The 21652-nt window shown below is 48.1% G+C and overlaps 1 protein-coding gene across 3 annotated transcripts in view; it reads left to right on the top strand.

The window, feature by feature from the left end:
* Positions 1–21652, top strand: part of TESK2 (testis associated actin remodelling kinase 2) — a 103640-nt gene that overhangs the window by 73361 nt on the left and 8627 nt on the right. For all 3 annotated transcript variants that reach the window (XM_014610026.3, XM_019489588.2, XM_019489596.2), the window contains exons 5-9: positions 1439–1585; positions 12235–12317; positions 15084–15159; positions 17414–17497; positions 19403–19489. In XM_014610026.3, the coding sequence (XP_014465512.2) occupies positions 1439–1585; positions 12235–12317; positions 15084–15159; positions 17414–17497; positions 19403–19489 (477 nt within the window). The remainder of the gene's footprint in view (positions 1–1438; positions 1586–12234; positions 12318–15083; positions 15160–17413; positions 17498–19402; positions 19490–21652) is intronic.

The following is a 21652-nucleotide window of genomic DNA, read 5'->3' as shown; positions in this document are numbered from 1 at the left end:
GTGTACTTTCTGTTCATGTAATTAATGAAAAAAATCAAAGAGAACTTGCAAGCCTTTTCTAGCATGCATTCTGTGTCAGACTTGATAATACTAGATATAAATGGTGCCTTGCCCAGGCGAGAGAACCTAAAACTGGCACACATCAATATATATATATATATATATATATATATATATATATATTAGACCAGAATCACCAGCTCCCTTTCGTGATATTGCCTTTCCTAGCTTTTGAAAATGAAATGCAGAACTTGTAAAATTCTTTCCAGATGTCTTATCTAGTTTGGAGCGGTAGGAAGAAACTTCCCTGTTCCCTCTTCCCCCTTGCAGTAAAATATAGCTGGAAGGTCAGGCCACGATAGTATATTGACACTTAAATATGAACCTTGGCAGAAGGAGAAAGGTAGGTGCTGGGGGCAGAGGGCGTAGTGTGCCAGGTGCGCGGGGACTTCCTCAGCAAAGTGCAGGGGAGCCAAGTCGGTACCTTATGGGGAGGACTGTGAATCCTGGTGTAGCTGTTAAAATTCCCACTGCCGTGTGCCCTGCTGAGCAAGCTTCACTCAGTCTCCTGGTCAGGGGCACGTGCAGGGAGGTGGAAGGATGATGTTATGGAGGAGTGGAGTTTCACTTTGCTTCACAGAGCCCCTTACTGGCAAAGGATCTATTCCAGGCGCTCTCAGTAGCTGTCAGGTGCAGCCTTAGCTATATACATGGAGCACATTTAGTCCTGTTGGCGCTGAATTTGTGCACAGAGCTAACAACCACCCGACACTGCTGTACCATGCATCGCGCAGTATTTAAGCATCTGTTGTGCTTTGACTTTGTGTTGTATTTAGACACAAGTTCTTTGGGTAAAGACTGTCCGTGGGTGGTAGTGCAGTGAGGTTCAAGCTCCCGATGCAAGACAAGAATGGAGTAATTTGTATTGTTGCCGCTTTTATGTGAAAAGATACTTGGTATCTGGGACTATTGCTGCTCATAGTTTAAGGTTTGAGTTATGGGACAACCAACAGACTAGTGGACTGAGTACGGAGGTTTGGAGTCGGATCTATATTGTGTTCCTGGCTCTGTCATCAGCTCGCTCTGTGCCTCAGATCCAGGCACTTGGATTCTCTCTCTTGGCTTTCCCAGATGTGAAAGAAGAGGGAGGTGGGACACCAACTTCTGCAAAGCACTTTGGGGCTTGTGGCTGCATAGCTGACGTTTCTGAAGAGCCCGTCACCATAATATCCAACTACTGTGAGAGGAGTACGGGGCGGCTGCCTATTAGAATTTAGTATCAGTATATTTTAAAATAATTAACATAAGTCTTCGTCTAGGTCACACCAAACGCAGATAATTTTTTTCCAAAAACAGCAACAACAAAACCTTTCAATTGAACTGTTAACATCAAGCTTAACTTAAGTAATTAATGGCAAATTCTGTTTTGTCTTTTCAGTACATCAACTGTGGTAACCTGGAACAGCTCTTAGACGGTAACCAGCATCTGCCCTGGACAGTGAGGGTGAAACTGGCCTGTGACATTTCTCTGGGACTCAGTTATCTTCACTATAAAGGCATTTTTCACCGGGACCTTACATCAAAGGTACCAAGCATAGAACGAAGGGAACTTTAATGGATGTATTATGCTCTAAGAGCACCTCCTCGCTGGCAAATATAACTAGTAGCCTAGTCCAGTCCTTCACCTCCTCGCCCTGTTACATAAAACATTATTTAGAAGAATGTGAGAAAGTTGAAATGCAGTTCACAGGATTAAAACTTTTCCACGGAACAAATTATTTTGAGCAAGTTGACTGTAAACCAAAGAAATAACTGACCTGGAGGGATGTTGCTTGTTAAATGAGTCTGGATTAGGGTTCCTGAGAAGGCAGCTGAAAAATTCAGCTCATAATTGCATTAATTTATTTAAGTCTCTGGCTACTTAAGCATAAAATTCTAATGATTGGAACTAGATAAAAATCCTGTGATGGTACCAGAAGAGTGCAGGGAAATGTTTCTAAACCCAGTTTAAAATCTTTCTCTTATTTTCAACATCCCAAGCTGTGTGTCCAGGGGGAAGAGTGCAGGCTTGCCGTAGATCCAACCTTCACCCTTATTTTCAGACCTCCTCTCCGTGAATACAGCAGTGTCTCCAAAAAATTCCATATGAGAGAGGGTGCTGTGGAGAAGGAGGAATCCAGCATGGGAAATAGAGGGAGGCAGTCACTTGGAGAGGCATGTGGTTGCCAGGGAAGAGCTTTTAAAGTTAAGGTTCAACTTGGCTTTTTTGTAAAATGTGCGCGTGAATGGCTAGAGCCACCGGTACAATACCAAGCCTCTCCTCCCCCTGAGCATAACTTGGGGATATCTGCAACACAGGCTCAGGCAAGATAACTTTTGCATTGGTGACTGCAAAGACCTGCCTCTGGAGCAGATCCATAGTGTTATCTCTTTGGAAGTGTTGTCCACGGGGTGTGCTAGGGGTGTGTGTCTGTGCTGCAACAGGTATGGCTATAGCTTATGTAGATGACCCCAGGTAGCTTTAAAGTGGCTGGCAAAGATGGGCATAACAGTACACCTGCAGAAGCGCTGATCTCTGGGCTAATTACCAGATCTTAACCCTGATTCTCAATGGCCTTTGCAACCCAGGATGAGGTCTGTGCTGCTGTGGCTTGCCTGGTGCTGTCCAGGTCCAAGCTGGTTTGGGTACGTCTACACGAGTTGCATGCTGCAGGGTCCACCTACCACAAACCAGTTCTTGAGAAAACCTTAGATTGTACTTCTGAGAAGCTTTTGGCTGAAGCGACACATTCTTTCAAAGTGAATAGCCTGATTATTATTATTTTTTTTTTGTCTGGGAATAATTTGAATTTGGAACAGTGGTAAAACGAGGGAGTTTTGACAGCTGGGAAAAGTGTGTGTGTTCACGTGCATGCGTGTGCCCATGTGTGTGAACCCAGAGTATATGACATTCTTAATTGCAGGTGACTGAGATTTCCTGAGTGAAGGTCAGTCCTAATCACTTGATTGGTTTCCTAGCCGGAGTAACTTTGTCTTGCTCAATTCCTCCCTGCAGTTTAAATTTAGCTAATAGTTTTCTCTGTGTCATATTTAAACTTTTCTGTAGCTGTAGGGTTAGCCTTTGAACAAACGTCCTCGCTTCAGAGGTGGCAGCATTTAATTGGCGAGTGAAATGATTCATTTAGGAGGTTAGAGTTAGGGACCTACCTCAGTCATGGCAAGACGGTGGGTTTTTTGTGGCATAGAGCCAATTTTGTGGGCATTTTGCAGTGGCCCGCTCCTCCCCGCTGACTGGTGGGGGGCACCTTCGCTCAGTCTACATCACAACTGCGTTTTTGGGTTGGTTTCATGGGAAATCATGGCCGTTGCACACAACGATGTTTTTTGCTGTTCCCACAAAGTCTGTGAAACCGTGATGTAGGTAGGTCCCTAACTATACACATAACTTGCCTGAACTCTTCAGGGGTTTCTAGGATGAGTTGGATGTTTGGCCCTGACTTGTCAAATAACTTCTCTTCTGTTACTTCAGACTGTCTAGTCAAGTTAAGCACAATATTGATGAGCTAAAGATGTAGCTCAAGAGTATCCTGTTGCTATTTTTCCAGCTTTCGAGGAGTTTTAGGGTGGTCTGTCACAAAGAACCGATGTCACATAGGGAAAACACTGCTTGCCGTGTTCAGAATCGGCAAACATGCTGGAGCAGCCAGTCATATGAAAATCCATTTTCCAAGTCCTCTGTGAAGGCTTTTGTTGCTCTGGAGCTTTGCATAATTGTGCGTAGTTCTTGGGAGCTGTCCTATCAGTCCCTCAATGCCGGCTATTGTTGTAGCGTTGAAACAGCCATTTAGAAACTACACCGCTCCAAGGAGCGCTTGGTGCGAGCGCAACAGCAAACCCATCTGTGCTGCTGGGAACAGAAAGCGCGACGGCAAAACATGGGCCTTGCTCCGCAGAGCCAGCAGCTCTGCTCTTCCTTCAAACACAGAAGGTAACGTGCATTGACAGGTCGTGGTGGGGGCTGGATGTGCGACCGCCGGCTGTGCTGCGAGCAGCTGGTTTACGTCCCTTCCTGGCCCTCCTGTTCCACGAAAAACATTGAGCAATAATTAGTGCTCCTCTTCAGTTTTTGGGAGGAAAACTGAACAAAATGCCTGCTCCAGATGTCTGTGAATTTCAGCGCAGCGTTATCAAATAAATGCCGCCTCCTGAATGGGAAATGGGTGAATCTCCTTCACCCGAAAGGAAGCAATTCATGATGGCAGTGGGGGAAGCATCAGTAAATTGCTGTAGCAGAGACATGGGTCGCGCAGATCAGGTGTCTTCTGGCTGCGGGTCACGAGGATGTGGCTACTTGCTCACTGTTAGGAGGAACAAGCTCCCACTCTTATTATCACTGGAGTTAAAACATTTAATGTCAGTTCAGGAAGATCTGACGTGCTCTAGCCTCCGAGCAAGTGTCGTGGCAGGGTTTGCCGTGGGCTGGCAGGGGTTAAGCAGGAACACCGTGGAAAGCTCTTTGTAACTGACCCACTTTGCTTTCCAAAAGCAGCAGCATTTGAAGCAATGATCCTGGTAATCAAAAGAGGGCAAACACGAGGGATTTTGAGTGTTTGCAAACATTGGAAGGGCTGGGGCAGCCAGAGATTCACTTGGATGGCTGGAGCCGGCTCTGCCAGGGAAGGCGAGAGCAGCCGCTCATTTTTTTTTTTTTTTTTTTCCCTTTTACTTATTATGTCCAAATGGGTTGAGGTCCTTCTGCAAAAATACACCTCCATAAGGACTTCTTCATAGAGGGGGCAGACTCTTTTACCGGAGCAGCTTAAAAAAAACTGGCAAGAATAGATTTCTCCTCTGTTTTGCCTTTTCCCCACTTCCTAGCAAACTTAAATTGCTTTTTCTTTTTCTTGTAGTAATTACCGTTCCTGAACATTGTGTACTCCATCAGTGACGGCAGCAAAAATAGGCCTGGTTGTGGCAGTAGTCCTCTGTGGGGATCAATGGTGCTATGCCTCACAAAAACAGAAGCCTTGTGCGGGGGGCAAGGAAAGGTCCTGGAGTGATATACTATGAAGATTTTCTTTTTGTCATTTAATTTAGATGATAAAAGTTGACTTGTGGGCTTCCCCTAAGATGAAGGGGAGGGGTGAGGATCTTGACTGTATGCAGGAGGTATGACCAGAGGTCGATTTAGAGCAAGAGCTATTTTGAGCTCCGTTGGCACTTAGGATGGTTGAAGCAGCAGTACGTCCATGCCTCTTTCCTCTCCATGGCTGTTTGCAACCCATGTGTGCCTGTGTTTCTGGAAGGGAGGTGATCGGACGTAGGAGTCGATGCTGCCAGTCAGAGGATGAGGCCGGTGGAGAGGCAGTGGCAGGACACAGGCACTTAAACAACCCTTGACTCGCAGAGCTGGTCTCCACGGCTGTCACATGCTGCTCGCCTTTCCATATCTAAACCGCAGCACGGCCTGTCTTGGAACCGGTGGGTCACATCTTCCACTTGCTGCATATTAAAAAATGCATGGAAGATTTTGGCCTCAATCATCAGACCTTTTTCCAAGTTCTAACCACCCGGAAATACATCAGGTTACGGCCTTAACTATGCTGATGTCTCCTAGAAGAAAAGATGGTAGAGAAACAAAAACTGATTACAGGAAACTCTCGAAAGAGTGTGAAGGAACCAGTGGACAAATTCTTGCATGCGATTTTTGGCAGCGTTTGTCTTCTCTGCTGATGACCAGATATAATAAGGCTAGTGAGGTGCATAACAGGGTGGGTGTAGAGGAGGGGGTCTCCCTGGACAAAACTGGGTCCTTGTGTATCCCAGAAAGACTCATCCACCTGTAATGGCTAAGCAGGGAGCGTTTCTGTGCCTTGAACTCCTCAAACTCAGGTCTGAAAACAAGGTAATGAATTTTCTCAGGGGCTTTCTGTGACATTCATTGCGATTGTATGTGCTTTCAGAAATATTGATGCATTTATTTTTCCGCAGTAACCCAGTGAGATGAAGGTCTCTGTTGCCATTTTGCAAGCACAGAGGTTAGGGTTAGGAGGGCCTAATGTGGGGTACCTTGTTCGGGACACCGTGGCTGACTCTTTCAAAGCGCTTGGCATTTTGTAGCACTTTGTGTGCAAGGCATGGCTCTTGCTAGCTGAAGTCTCAAGGTGGGTCTGTGGATAAGGACAACCACACAGCCGAAAAGTCCTGTTTAAGCAACTTCCTAGCACAGTGCGAGAACACCGAGGCAGAGGGAAAGTCCAGTTTGCAAGCACATCATTCAGGTGTCTGTGCCACGTGGCCATTCCTGGTCTTTGGGCCACCCCAGGTCACACTTGCATCTTCCAGCTTCTGCAACAAGTGAACCAGGGGGTCCTGCCTTCAGCCGTACAGTCTTCTTCACACACTGCCCTGATTCATCCCAGAGCAGGTCCCTCCTGGGCTCTGGACAAGGGTAGTTGTGTGGAAAAATGTACTATATAATCAGATGATTAAAGTCCTTTAACTGTAATGAATGCACCCAAGAGAACTGAATTCAGGTTTGATGGGGAAACTTTTGCTTTCTTAACTTGAATGCTTGAATTCACAACCTTATTTTCCCCCCCTTAATTACAGGTGGTTTTGTGCAACGTCCTAGCCTAACCAAACCAGAAAGCAAGCTAGAAACATTGCCTGGCATCATCCTGATGCCATCTTCTAGCAGGTTGGGGATGCTGAGATCCTCTGCTGCTTGAGCTGGGGGAGTAACAGCAGTAGCAGGTTGTCACTTCCGTGGGCTAGCATGACTGGAAGGTGAGAGCCAGATTTCACCAGTTGTTTGACAGCAGAGGAAGAATGGGTATGGGGATCTTGAGGCCTTCTGTCCACTTCCCAAGCTTGACCCCTTCTGTCCTGTGTCTTCCCCATCCCAGCCTCTTATTCCAGCTCCTTCTTGTCTATTCAGTCCTTGGACCTCTCCTAGGCCCAAAGCTTTTCCTTGTCTAGTGATTCCTAGCTCCTAGGCACCAGCTCCATGTCCCCAGTCTCTTTGCCCAAATGGAGATCCCATACCTGCCTTCCTCAGGTCCTCATCCTGTCTGTGTCTCTCCCCCTTTAACCTCCACTCACTCCCCTCCCAAGCTACTCCGCCAGCCTGTCAGCCCTGCCACCCTCGGCTCCTTTTCCCAGTTCTTTGCCAACATCTCAGCTCTGTCTTTTTACTCCCTCACCTTACTGGTTCCCAGTTTCCCCAACTGCTGCCTGTCTTGGTTTCCAGCTTGCCCAGGGTTGTTTTCCAGACCCCTAAGGCACCCTGTCTCGATATGCTTCCTCTCCACTGGCTGGTCCAGTCCTTGCCTCCTCTGCATTCAACTCAGCAGCTTGTCCTCCATACTGCCTGGGCCCCGTCCGGGAGTGGTCATCGTCAACACGGGGCAGAGACTCTTAACTGCCTAGCAATGCCGCTGTTACAGCCCAGAGCCACCATTGCATGGAAAGTCCTGCCCGGCCCCAGGCTGGCACGTGCCCCTTGTAGACGCAGCGTCCAAGATGCTCAGCTGCCAGCTCTAGCTAGTCCCTACGGAGAATGTGCAAACTATCATTATTCCAGAGGTTTGTAACTTGACCCAGTCGGGTGGATTTTCATGCAGGTGTTGGCCGTCGTCCATGAAGGGTAGGACGCCTCCTGCCAAGCTTCAGGTCCCTCCAAAGCCAGAGGGCAACCGTTTCTCGGAGAAAAAAATTGTCAGTACTTAACAGGGGCAGAGTATGCCATGTCCTAGCTTGGTTGGGAAAGAGGGTTTCACTACTGGGGCCGACGTCGGCCTGAATCGGTCACGAGCTGAGAGAGCTGCAGTCCAAACCGCCCAACCAAATCGTAAGCAACTGGAAACGGGCTTAGAATAGGAAGCGTTAGGCCAGCCTAATGATAGGTGGTGCTGCCAGCTTCACCTACACAAGCTGTGGGCTCACTGCAGTCTTTTCATGCGATGTGCTGTTTGCTTACTTTAGAAACCCTGCGACTATTTCTAGTTGTAGCAGAGTCGGTTGAAAAGCATTGAAATGCAAACCGGGACTGTGTCGCTGAGGAAATGTGGTGTTGTGGTGATTGAGTCGTCTGGGACTGCAGCATTGCTGTTGGTCGCCTCCTTGTCTGCGCTGTTCCCGGCAGGATGAAGCCAGCTGATGCCTTCCAGTTGATGCGCAGGTTGTTGGACTAAGGAGCAGTCGCCAGAGGCCTGCGGGTGACACGGCAAGAACTTTAATGAAGATATGGATACGAACTGGAATAAAACCCCTCTCAAAGGAATTCATGCTCAGTGTCAGATTGAAGAACAAAATGCAGCGGGCGCTTCGCCTGCCTGGCTTATTTTTAACTCCCAAATTTGTGAGTCTATTTCCATCTTTGTTTACGTCGACCGGAGAGGAGACCGCTGCTCTCGCCCGAGCTGGGTCGGGCCATGCGGAGCAGATGTGGAGCTCCCCGAATGCACAAAGGGGGCTTTATGCGTGCTCACATCTGTCTCTGCATAAACAGCTTGGTTAACCCTTGCGGGCTCATGCACAGAGCACCTCCCTTTCATCAGAGCAAGTATCTGGTGTCTCCCCCATTTAAAAAGGAAAACAAGTCAAACATGGTGTTGCTGGGCTGTGTAAAACCTCCCGGAGAAACAAGGCATCTAGATCTTGGTGGGGATGTCCAGTGAGAGAGCCTGGGAATGCATCGCGTTTCAGTGCGCTGCAGCTGCTACCCAGGGTCCGGGAGGAGGAGGGAAGGGGTTTTTTTGATAACCTGTTGTAGGGCAGCTAGGCTCTTCATTTCCCTGGCTGGCCCTGCTGTCACCCTTTCCATTTCTGAATCGGTTCAGCTAGAAAAAGTTCTTTGCACCAAAGCAGTTGCTTTTTCCCCCCACTCCCACCCTGTTTTAGAACCCAGTTTTGTAGTTATCCTACACTTAATTTGGGGGTAGGGTGTGCGGGCACAGAATCTGCCTTCATTAGGGTGCATGTGAGTCCCATCACTCCTACTTATGGGAGGCCCTCACAGTAGCCTCTTCCAGTATTACATGTTAAATCCAGGCATGCTTTATGCAGACTCTGAATTGCCACGTGATTATATGGCTCTGGGAAGGTGAAGGTGGATGTAGTGGTGCAGGGAATGTTTCTTCATGCACTGTTTGGGGTGTGGTTGCAAGCACGGAGCGAGGCACAGGTCTGCTTTTTCAGGCACTGGCTCTTTGGCTCCAAACCGTCTCAACAGGTTGCAGGTGGAGAATCTGGCTTCTGTGAAAGCAGTGGAGAACTCGCAGTGACCCTGCCGTGGTCCACGTGGTGGTTGGAGACTTGGAACTTGTCGGTAACCTTGCACCTGTTCGAACTTGATCATTTTCTTTAATATAAGTACACCTCTTTGTAACCAACGGAGGGCTTGTTTCACCTGTGGCCAATCGACCTCAAGCTAAGGCCACTTGTACTGGAATAAGTGCACCTGCGAAGGGGTTTGCAGTGGTTTAGCTATTAAAGGAAAGCTGTAGGTAGAACTTCCCCACGTAAGACCTCGGACTCACAGCAACAGAGACCAGGATGTTCAGAAAGCAGATGCCACCTTAACCCCATCTGTGAAACCCAGCAGGGCTGCACGGCTAATAACTAGTGCCTTACCTAAAGGGAGGCCGCAAGCACGCTCTCCCCTCGCCTGTCCTGAGTTCTGGCACCGTGCGCCGGCTCGCTGGCAGTAACATCAGACATGGGGATGGGAGGATACTCAGCCAGCGGGGTGTAGTAACTGCTTTGCTTCCTTCCTTCCAAAGACCCACTCCAAAACAGACCCTGGAGCCAATCTGCGAGTGCTGCAGAGCCATCTGCAGAGCAGCGAGTTCGCAGCCGCCAGCAAACATCTCCGGGGAGCCAGGCTGTGTGCTGTGAATCGGGCATTTGGATTTGGGCTTGGCAGTAGCTGAGTGCAGGACGTGGGCATGAAGGTTGATTAAAAACATGACTCGCCTTTATTAAGGGACCCCGTTAGACCAGGGGCGTCAACCTCGGTGCTTCTCAGAGGCCGGATCTGGTCTGCAGGGCTTCTTGTGGGCTGGGTCTGCACACGGCAGTGACAGATCACTTGCCCCCTGCTGACAACACATCCCCAACAAGGCTCCAAACCCTGAATTTTGGCAGCAGGCCCTGCCTCTGCTCACCCCCAAATTCTTGGCTCCTCTGGACCCCTGGGCCAGACAGCACGGCTCCATACGTGCATCCTGCAGGCTGTACATTTGACGCTCCCGCTTTAGGTTAAGAGTTGGTTTTACAGGTGCGAGCAGAGGCTGCAACCGTGGCACTGAGTGATAAAGGGGTCCCTGATGTCAGGTTGATGCAAGTTGGAGGTTGCTCTTCAAGAAGACACACATGTTTGTGGAGCATCAGGGTGGTAGAAATGTCCCCATGTACTTCCAGTTCCAGCACGAGCATTTCTGAGTTCTGCAGTCTTTGCAAACTGCTCGCTGAAGCAGCATGCCAGTGCAGGAGAGCCGAGGGTGAAGGGAATCGGCCGATTTCTCTCTGTCTGACCTGAGCCAGATGCAGAAAGTAAACAGTGGGTTTGAACAGGGAGAAGCAAACCCAGCTCCAATCCAGCTCTTGTTGTGTGACTAATGGACGGGGTGTATAAAACCTGCCAGGCAGCAGTTTCAACATGACTTGTCACCTGACTTTCCATTGTAAATTTGACCTGAGTAGTTTAAAAGTCCAACCTTTCACCCCACCAACCTGTCATATGGTGCTTGTGACATTACTATTGTCCTTCTCTGCTTGGTTCGGTACTGAATATGATGCAACGACGCCTCCATTCCAGCCGTCACAGTAGGGCTTGAGAAATGTTCTAGCTGTCTAGGACTCAGATGCATTTTATAACGAACACATGTTCAATCGCAGGCAAGTGAGATGAATGTGCTCTTTGATAAGAGATAACAAAGCCCATAATTGAGCAGCTTCATTGCACTTTGGGCCTGTGCGGTTCACTTAACCAAGTATAAATGTAGGAATCCCAAAGCCAACTATTTATTATAGTTGAGTCATGTTAAACAAATAGGCCTTTGCACTTAGGAATCTAAGGCAGCCTGCCGGATTTTCTTTATATGAGACTGGCCTATTTAACCTTTTAATCAAGAGGAGGAAAAAGACATTTACTTTGCAGACGGGGCTAGTGTAATCTCTGTATATAATGGATTGTGATCTGCATTTGATCTTCCAGACAAGGGAAGCATTCTTTTGAGCAGATGCTTTTTCCGGACAAACACAGGGGTGGGGAGTGGTGGGGGCGAGGGGTTTTGCGCACAGTGAAGTCAGCACAGCAAGTTTCCTGCTCCTAGCTGTTATCGCAAGGTACCAGTCTGGGGAAGTCTGCAGAGGGCTGCCTATCGCTGTGTCGCATCTTTGTGTGGGCAGCAAGAAATGCAGCCGTGGGATGCATTCTTCTGGGGTGGGTGGATGGAGTAAAACCCAGTAAGACTTTTGGGAAGAAGGAGGAGGAGGAAGAGATTGCACTGATCCTCCCATCCTGCTTCTCCCTGTGCTGGGAGGCTTCAGGACTGGAGCAGGCTCAGCTTCTGCCTAAATGTTTCATTAAATGAGAGGGAGGATGGGTTAGAAAGGAAAAGGCTACATTTTTAATGGCTTTTTTTCTTCCTTGTATCTGCACCTTTCAAGTGATGCTTTATGCTGTGCTGTGGGTCATGACTGTGACTTAATTTGGGACTTAACAGCCTGTTAGGACTTCCGTTTCCTACTGGAAGCTGTTCATAAGGAAGTGCCCTTACAGTATGGTTTTAAAAACAGTTATTTTTTGGAAAACCATAGGACAAAAGTATGTTAAAGATCCCTCTCCTCTCAGATAACATTAGACAGGTTGGGGTGTTCTGGCTTAGTCCAAGCAAACTCTGAGGGTTGTTCAGGGTTTATTTCAGACCAACAGGATGGGGTTAAACCACTCTAGTTCTTGCTAAGAGCTGGGTACTTGCCATCTCTGGTAATCTGCTGTCTCAGCAAGTTTTTTTAAATGTGTAACTGTATGGCTTTTTTTCAGCACCTCTAGGTTTGACTGACGTATGCGTAGCTTGGCTCAAGTGGGTCTCCTGTCTTCCAAACCAACTCTAATCATCTTGTTGCAATTAAAAAAAAAAATATATATATATATATATATGGATTGGTTGGGGGATTTTTAACCCAGACTGTCTTCAATTTTTCCCCTTTTCTTTCCATTTTCAGAACTGCTTAATAAAGCATGACGATAATGGATACTCGGCTATCGTAGGGGACTTTGGTTTAGCAGAGAAAATCCCTGATTGCAGGTATGTATGGTCTTTGGTTGTTACTCAAGATGAGGAGAGTGAGTGTGGCACGGTTCCACGCCAGAGGAGGGCTGTGATCTGTGAAGCTGAATGCCGGAGGGTCATTATTAGGCTTTGATGCGACTCGCAGAGAACAACCTCTGATTTGAGGCAAGAGCTGTGAGCTGAATGGAGATGGGCAAAACGCTCCAAAGGCTAATTATAGTGCACAGTGATAGACTTTGATGGTGGCACTTATCCTTTAAAATGCTTCAGTGATTAGAGGGCTTGCCCAAGCATTTCAGTGGATTTCCAGAGCAGGTGTTTGGGTCTTTTCTGTACAGAACTATCCATCATTCTGAATTGGGAAGATCCATAATCAATGCCCTCGCCAGTGATTCCAGATGTATTTAATTAGCTGCTTCTTATTTTCACGGGCTTCTGGCAAGCTGCTGAGATCCATGGTTGCAACCAGACAGCATTGCCATCTGGGGACTGTTCGGGCTGCTGGGGACTAAGATGCTACCCACGGTCCATTTGAGGGGTGAGCAGGTGACCATCTCTCTAGCCATCATCATATTAGCCCTCCAGTAGGGAGACCAAGGAAATAGTGCTGTTACCCCTTCTCTTTAGGCAGCCTCCTCTGTGTTTGTGGGTGTTGCCACAAAATGAAGCCTCAATCAAAGATTTCATTTAATGCTTTTAGCCTTTCAGCTGTCTTCCTTGCGGACATAACACGAGCCCACCTTAGAGCGTTGTCTGACTTTAGACCAGTGATTCTCACTCGGGATGCCATAGCACCTTAAGGTGCCTGGGATCCTTTCAGGGGTGCCACACACTGTTAGCCACACACTGCAAGCATGATTCACAAATAAACCCAGAGTTTGCAAACAAGAATTCATAGGGTTACAAGCATCCAGACCTGTTGCAACCTTTCTGAGTTCTTTGCAGCAGACTAATTGCTCTAGTATTTTTTGGTAGTCAAAGAAGTGAAAACAATGAGCTGGCATTTTTCCAAAGGGCATCTTGAGACTATCAAAGGGCGCCTTGAGTCTAAAAAGGTTGAAAACTACTGCTTTAGATGTAAAAGAGTAGTTCAGGGAGGTGTAGTGGGTCCCATTCATCTAAGTGGGGCATTGATGCAGAAACACACAGCGCCCGTGTAAACGTCAGTGCTGTTAACTCCTGCCGCTAGCGATACATTTGGCAGGAAAGTCAAACGCATTTTATTTTTCCAATTCTGCCTCAGGTACCGAAACCTCCTGCCAGCCTTGATGAAGGCATCAAAACATCCATCTTCCCCATGCCAAACCCCAGGTGGACTTGGGCATTGTCAGTGCCCTTTTCTGAGACCCACAGAAAACTGGGACTGTAGAGACAGCTTGAAACTGGGCACAAGTGTCAAAATAATGCGATGTGTCCATAATGATTACACCATTCGTATTTATTTCAGTCCAGTCTCAGTTTTCAAATTTAAATAGGTCCGGCCACATAATTTCCAGCTTGGACTAGGATGCCAGAGAAACAAAGGGACACTGCCATGGCATATAGAGCCTGCTTCCCAATGAAGATGCCTGGCTTTCAGAGGTGGCTCTTTGTGGTCAGGCTTGGGATAAGCGTGAACTGGTGCTGTACGTGGCACGCTGGTAACAGAGGCTGCAGGCTCCAGCTGCATGGCAGTATTGTAGGTTATACAGACCAAACTGACAATCAGCTGTGTCCTGACTGCTTCCCTCTCTTTCCTCACTTAAGGGATTCACACTAGAACTCAGTTCTTTTTGGCTTTATTTTAAAGAAACTATTTATCAGTCACCCGTCAACGATTTTCTTTTTACATTTAACACACGGACCTCAGTCTAAACGTCCTTGTTTCTCACTAATAAAGGGAATTTCTGAATTTTGAGAGGCCTCGTCACAGTGCCAGAGATTCGACTTCCCAGGATGAGTTCCTATCAGAACTGCCTACAGCAAAGCCTCCAAAACATGCAGCAAATCAAGGAAAAGGTCCCTTTCCTCCAGGAGAATCCAGATAGGAATAAAGACCTTCATGAACCTGAGTCTAGGGCAGGGAGACTGCTCTGCCTATAGCTTGGAGACTGGGGTTCAAGGTCTCCTAGTGAAAGAGGCTACTGCTCTTAGAGCAGCACTTAGAGAAACAGAAATAACGTAAGTTAGCAGAAGTCCACTACTTTATTCCCTACCTGGCCCTTGGACTGCCCATCACCTGCTGGGCACAGAAAGCAGAAGTCAGTGTGAATGGCATGCAAACAGCCAGCACGGTCTTCCTCCTGCTGAAAGCTGCTGTTGAGGCTTGGAAAGTGCCGTGCTGATTTAAAAAAAAAAAAAAAAAAAAAGTCGGTGCTTCATTCACTTCCTGACCACAAGGAAAATGTGTATGAAAATGGACTTGTCTCTCAATATTGGTTCATTCTTCTCTCAAACTGCAGCACATACATGGTGGTTACAAGGAAAGAGGGAATCAATTGTTCTTTTTATCCTCTGGGTAAGAGGAAATCAGCCTAATTTGCAAAAATGTAGCCTCAGGTTTAATATTAGGACCAATTTTCCTATCTGGGAAAGTAGTGATGCAGTGAAACAGGTGTCTTGGGGGTGTTGTGGGATTTCTGTCACTGGAGGTTTATAAGAACAGGTCAGACAAATGTCTGTCTGAGACACTGAACTGGACTGGGTGAGGGCCCTGCCAGTTCTGATCCTAAATGCCAGGCCAAGAGTGTGTCATGAACAGCTTCCTTCCTCTCTTTTCTCCCTTCCTTTGCATGTATAAAGTGAGAAGCTGCCAGTGGTGGGCTCGCCCTTCTGGATGGCACCTGAAGTTCTCAAAGACGAACCTTACAATGAAAAGGTGGGTATGTCTAATAGAGCTTGACTTTGGAAGCATCTCTCCAAGGCAGACTTTGTGGTTTATCAGAGACTTTGAAGCTTGTCTGTACCTCTAATTGAACAACACAACTGCTTCTAAATTTAATTCAGATTAAGGTTGGGTGCAAATTCAAAAGGCAGCAGCTCTTCTTGATCAGCTCCTTGCATGCTTTGTCTTAGTCAAGAGTCAAGGTAGCTGCCTTTTTTCCAGTTCGGTTTCATTCATGAATAAAGTGGGTGAAGCTAAACTGGAACAAGATGCTCTTATTTCAGTATAAGTGTGTTCACACATGGAGTTCCTCAGAGACAAAATGATTCCAGAAGAGCTATTTCCAAATAACTCCTTATGTAGACAAACCCTAACTTGCATGGGTGTCAGACTTTCCTGTGCCCTGGACCGGATCTGGACTGTGGAGCTCCTTGCAGATCTGATCCAGACTGCAGCATGAGGAAGTTGCAGCAGCAGTGGCAGCTCTGGCTTCAACCTGGGGCATGCATCAGTGGCTTCACCCCACCATGTGCCCCATCCTGGGGCCAGGGTTGGTGCTGTGGCATGGAGGCAGCTCCAGCAAAGGTTGTGCAGTGGGTTTTGGTGGCCAGGGAAATAAGGCTGCAGAAGTATAGATGGACAAAGCAGCTGGAGGGTGACCGGGGTTGTCAGCCCTTGCTTGCCTTCCTGCTGCTGATCGCTATATCCACCGGGGCCTGAGAGCCCTGGGTTCTGCGGCAGGCCATGCTGGTAGTCTGGCAGGCCAGATAAAGTGGCTCTATGGGCCAGCTCCAGCTCCTGGGCCATATGTTTGATGTTTCTGTCTTACTGCATCTTTGCTTAGCAGAGCTTAGTGCAACATGAGTAGACAATTTGTTGGGTTCCTCTTGCCTTTTGGACGTGAAGGGAGCTTTTCTGCAATAGAAACGTAGATGGAATGAGGGGGGTTGCGTGACCATGTGCAATATGGAATTGAAAAAGCAGAGGTTCCACATTTCACCACCAAATTTCTAAATCTGACTTGCCTAGACAGGAACTGTTCCAAAGAATTGTTGCCAGCCTCCTTTCTCATGGCATCATGTAGCTAGGGCAGAGAAGGAACGAAGAAAGGCAGACTGGAAAGCAGCCTTCAGGCTGCGTGTATGTGCGTGCATGCATGCATGTGCATATAGACACGCAGAATCCTGGTGGAAACCAACTGTTAGTAGATTCTGTCTTGGGAATGCTGCTTTCCTGTGTAAAGTCCACACCCTCTGCCCTTTTTGCCAGCAGCACCAAGTACTCTTGGATGTAGACATTACCATGGCAAACTGGTTATCGTTAGATGTGTGCGTTCCACTTCTCATGTCCTGCACACCTTTTCCTGCTCTCCTTGGGAGACCCAAAGCTGTAAGGCCATCACATTACCCTGCTTGTTAATGAACACAAAAGCTGACAGTCGTGTAAATAGACCTTCGTACTCAGTGTCTGAAGAGGAGCCCTGCTACTGCTCTGTTGTCTGGATTCCCTGTTTGCTTGAGCTTTATAACGTGGGCAAATGTGAAGTGAGAATCTGGGACATGCAGAACATCAGGGTGTGTAGGACAGGTGATCAGTAGGCATGGTGCATGCAGGACGCTGCAGCCGGAGTGGGTGGAGGTGGCTGGGTTCCTGACACCTGGGTGGGCATTTCACAAAGTAGTATTTAACCTGGAAAAGGAAGAATGGACTGAGTTTTTACCTGCATTAACATTCTAGGCAGGCAGCGATCGCTTATCTTCTCAATTCTGCTCCCCAACCGCTCCAATCTGCCGTCATGTCATGTTTGGCTGCATTTGTGATTGCTCACAGCTGTGGGATGTCGGCTGCGATTTTACCCCTTTTGGCTTGGAGCGAGCTTTCATTTTCCTTCATGCTCTGGAGCAGCAGTGACTTGAGGAAATGTTTGTGTGCAGGTGAAAGCATTGGGGCTGGTCCTGCTTGGAGCAGGGGGCTGGACTAAATTTGACCTCCTGAGAGCCCTTCCAACCCTCATTGTCTGTGATTGTGTCATTCTTTTTGGCATCAGTGCTGCCAGAGCACTCTGCTGTGGGCATGTATTTCCTCAGCTGCAAGTGTGAGTTGTGTTACTGTTAGTGGTCGGGGTCAGAGCAATGGGTTCTGGATAGCCTCTGAAACCCCCTTACGGCAGGGGAAACCTGGTGGCAGGTGAGGACACGGACTGTTCCTAACTGAGCCATGTGCTTTTTTTTTTTTTCCCCTTCATTAGGCGGATGTGTTCTCCTACGGCATAATTCTCTGTGAGGTTATAGCCAGGATCCAGGCAGATCCGGACTATCTCCCTCGCACAGAGGTAGGTGGTGGGCGTTAAGTGGGGAGCATTTATGAGTGATGGCTGGTCGTTAATAATTCCAGCACAGCTGCCAAGGAGGTGATGAATTAGCTCAAATATTTAAGGAGGCCTTGAACGAAGAGCCCATCCTTTGGCAGTGCTGTTTGCAAAGAATGGTACCCAGGCCATATTTTAACATAGGTTTCCTCAGCCTTCATCCAGTGACAGACTGCCTTGGAAACATGCTGGAGGAGTTGGCATGGGATCATAGGAGCATAGGAAAGTAGGGTTGGATGGGACCTCCTGAGGTCATCTAGTCCAGACCCCAGCATCGCATGGGACAGATGAACGCCACCTCTTGTTGGAGAGAGCAGGGCAGCTGCAGAGACTATTGGGCCCAGCTGGGCTCTGCTTTACATCTAATTCATTGGGAGTCCAGGGAAATGCTCCTGTGGGCTTTGGGCCAGGCCTCACCCCCGAGGGGGAACCCCCGTCCCTCTTCTCCAGGTAGCTGTGACATTCCCTCCCCCTTCTCTGGGTGCAGACATGTTACAGGGGCTTGGGATTTCAGCTGTGGCGATGCAGATGTTTTTCCTTCCTTCCCTCCTCCCTTCTCTGAGAACAGGAGACCTTGCAGGAGGGAGTTTCAGGGATCTGATGATTTTATAACTAGTCCCTGCACAGTCATAGCAAAGTAGACCGTTTCTGTGAGCTGGCTGGGATGAAAACTTGAAGTTTCAAATTTCATCAGGCTGACTGTGCAACTTATTTATACAGTGCGAGTCGTGAGGGCCAAGCATTGTAGTAATACAAGCTGCGACTCTGAGGACCACGTGAACAGCCCTGCATGTGGTTAACCCATCTGCAGGAGCCTTCAGACTGTGCTCTGTTCTTCTGGCTGATGTGATCATCAGCAGCAACAGGAATCACCTGCTATAATGAAATGGCCTACAGAGCTGTCAAATATGGGGCCAGATCTGAAGAGCGGTGGTTTTAATTTTAGATATTGTCAGGCTGGAACCAGACCAAACCAGTGATCTTAACGTAAAACCCATAGACGCAACTTAATACTTTCCCAACGTGGTGCATTACCTTCCCCGATCAGCTTTCAGCCTTTGGCACTTGTCTCTGCTCCCATCTGTTTTGCCTGCATGCGTCTCCCCTTCCAGACTTCCTCCGTCTCTTGTGGGTTCCTTTCCTCTCCTTCCCTACTTCGTTTCATTCACTTTGGTATGTTTAAAAGTTCACTTTTCTCTCTTATTGTTCTTCCTGTCTGGTTTTCTTAGCCTGGTTGTCCTAAGACAAGGTTATCGTCTCTACTACTGTTTTTTTTTTCCCCTCTCCCCTGCTTGTGTATCTCTTCACTTTTGCCCTTCTTCTTTTCAGTTCATTTCCTTTCTCTCCCCATCCCTTCCTTCAAAGCCTTCCTTTTCCTACTAGCAACAAGGCACTGATTAGTCGGTGCCAGTCGTTCAGACTGGAGTCACAGTGCAGTGTTGTGCATCTCTTCAGTTTTCACTGGATACTACAGGAGCTCCTAGATATTTTTTTTTTAATGCTAATTTAAACCATTCAATCAGATCTACATGAAACAAAGAGCAAATGAAATAGTTCTGTCCTGCTTTGAGTTCTGTTTGCTCAAACGCATGTGTTGGACTCTAATGCGAGAATTTGGCACTGAAAGGTAATAGAGAATTACGATGCCATTTGGGAAAGAGCATGATTTTGAAGTCAAACCGTCCCCATGAGGAATGCAGCTCAGCATCCCCCTGATGTTGGCTTGGCGATGAGCAGGAGGGGTGGTGGGGGTAGGGGGCTATTCCCAGCCACTGTAGGAGCCTGTGAAAGAAAGATGGTGTGGGCTAAGCAGAGAGGAGGATATAAACTGGGCTCAAGCTCTCAGCCACAGTGTCCTCTTCTTTGCAGAATTTTGGATTGGACTATGATGCCTTCCAGCACATGGTGGGAGACTGTCCCCCCGACTTCCTCCAGCTGGCCTTCAACTGCTGTAACGTGAGTATCTTGCTCCGAGCAGAAGGGCTGATGCAGACTCCTCCTCTGGGCTGCTTGTAAGATGGGGATTGTATAATGTGTAGCTGACCCAGGTCCCTTCCTATCCTAGGCTCCTTAAAAGTGAGCTGAAAAACACTTCTCACTCTGTGCTTCCTCCTACTGAGCCACCAGGTTTCTTGCAGGCTGGTCCAGCATGCTCTGGTTATACTGTTTGGACCTTACAAGACTACCGGAGCCCTTGGAATCCAGCCAGCGCAATGCCAGCACATGCTGTTTGCTCAGGGATGAGCTCTGAGCCCTTCTGCTTGTAATAAGGACAACAGGAAACCCACAGGGAACTGCCCCAGAGTGTCCGTAAACCCTCGTAGGGGAGAGGGTAGAACCCAAACCCTGCTGCTGTGTTCCATGGAGGGAGCAGGGCTGTGGAGCTTCAGTTCAGCTGCCATGGGTGTAACACTGGATTAAAAGCCGTGAGATAGGTAGTACTTTGCACTGTCAAAGCATTGAAGGGATTTACTGACCCTTTCGCACCTTAGAGGCAGCTGGGCTCTACGATGCTGCCGTTACAGCTCGAGGAACCAGCACACAGACGGGAAGGCTGCGGCTTTCAACAGTGACCTGATTTTTGACAGCCCAGTTCACTATCGCTAGGCTCGGTCCCTCTGGAAATATCAGGCCCCTGCAGCTCCCAGTGGATTCGGTGCGAGTCAGGAGTGCTCAGCGTCTCCACTCAGCTTCTGGGGGCATCAGGTTGTTACCCAACATTAGAGCGCACTTCTGAAAACATGGTCCAAAAAGACCTCATCCCAGGCTGTAAGCAAGCAAGTGCAGAGCCAAAGAGTGTGTCCCAGAGTTTTGTGGATGAAGGAAGTTGGGAGCACCTGATTCTGTGCCTGGCTCAGTTAACATGTCTGAAGTGCTTTGGTTGCATGACATGTTCTATACAGCAAGTGCTAAAAGCACTGCTTAGAGTAGCAATTAGATTTTGGGAGTTTGCAGCCCCCAGCTCAGACCACAGTGCTTCTAAAGACAGGATTCAGAATAGTTTCCTAGTACCGGGGAGACGGTCTGAGAAGCAAAATGACTAGCTGCATTTATTTCACCGTCTCCCCTAAGAACCAGCTTTCTTAACAGAGGGAGAGTTGTCACTTCTCAGGTTAATAAGCACGGTGGGGATGGTCCTGGCTTGGAGCAGGCAGTTGAACTAGAGACCTCCTGAGGTCCCTTCCAACCCTTATTTTCTATGATTCTTCGTCTTTCCTGAGGGCAGCTGGTCCCAAGCACGGCACCAGTGAACAAACAGGAGCGACTGTTGCATTGACTTAACCATTGACAGAATTCCTCCCCGGGCCCAGCCTGGATCACTCATTCGCTCAGCACACATGGGATGAAAAGGAACCGGGAGAAGGTGGTCTCCTACCCCTTCTAGTGCCTGTTTGTGCTTCACTAGACAGCGATTTGGGCCTCAGTCTGTACCGTGGCTGGGCCAGTCCCTTTGTATTTTCTTTGTTTAATAAGCTGTTGGACAGCCTGTGAACTGCATGGCTCTGCCTAGCCATCTGCACCATAAATATGCAGACACGCAGGTTTTCTGCTGCAAGGGAACGTGCATTAAGGTATCCCAGAGAACCATCAGACCTCAAATACATGTCTTTTATGCATTCAAAAACTCCCTGAATTCAGTGTTAAAGGTGAGACTAACACGCACAAACCTCAAAGTCCTCGATTAAGAGTCTACTTACAAGTCCAAGTCACATTGCCTATGCGTGTGTGTATATATAGATGCAGTCATGTATGTGCATGTATCCAGAGATCCAGCCCTTGACGTACTCGATGCAGTCCGTCTACTTCAACCTAGCGGCCTGTTTCAGTGGCAGCTCCACAGATCGGAGGCATGGCCAGGACAGTCCACTCTGCTGTAGGACTGAATGCTTTAGCAGAATTTGGAGCTGCAGTGGAGGCAAAGGTTGCTCAAAACTGCCTCTTGCTGCCTTCCTCTGGTACAAGCTAGAGCAATCAAGACTGTAGCTGGGCTGTTAGGAAGGCTAAGGTGGAGACAGAACTAGGGCTAGCAACCAGGATCAGGGAAAACAAGAAGTCCTTCTTTAAATGTGTAGGAAGTAAAAAGAAGGGACCAAGCAATATGGGGCCCCTGCAGGACAT

Source organism: Alligator mississippiensis, chromosome 5 (assembly GCF_030867095.1).
Source record: "Alligator mississippiensis isolate rAllMis1 chromosome 5, rAllMis1, whole genome shotgun sequence".
NCBI classification, from domain to species: domain Eukaryota; kingdom Metazoa; phylum Chordata; order Crocodylia; family Alligatoridae; genus Alligator; species Alligator mississippiensis.
This window is presented reverse-complemented; position numbering and strand designations above follow the sequence as displayed.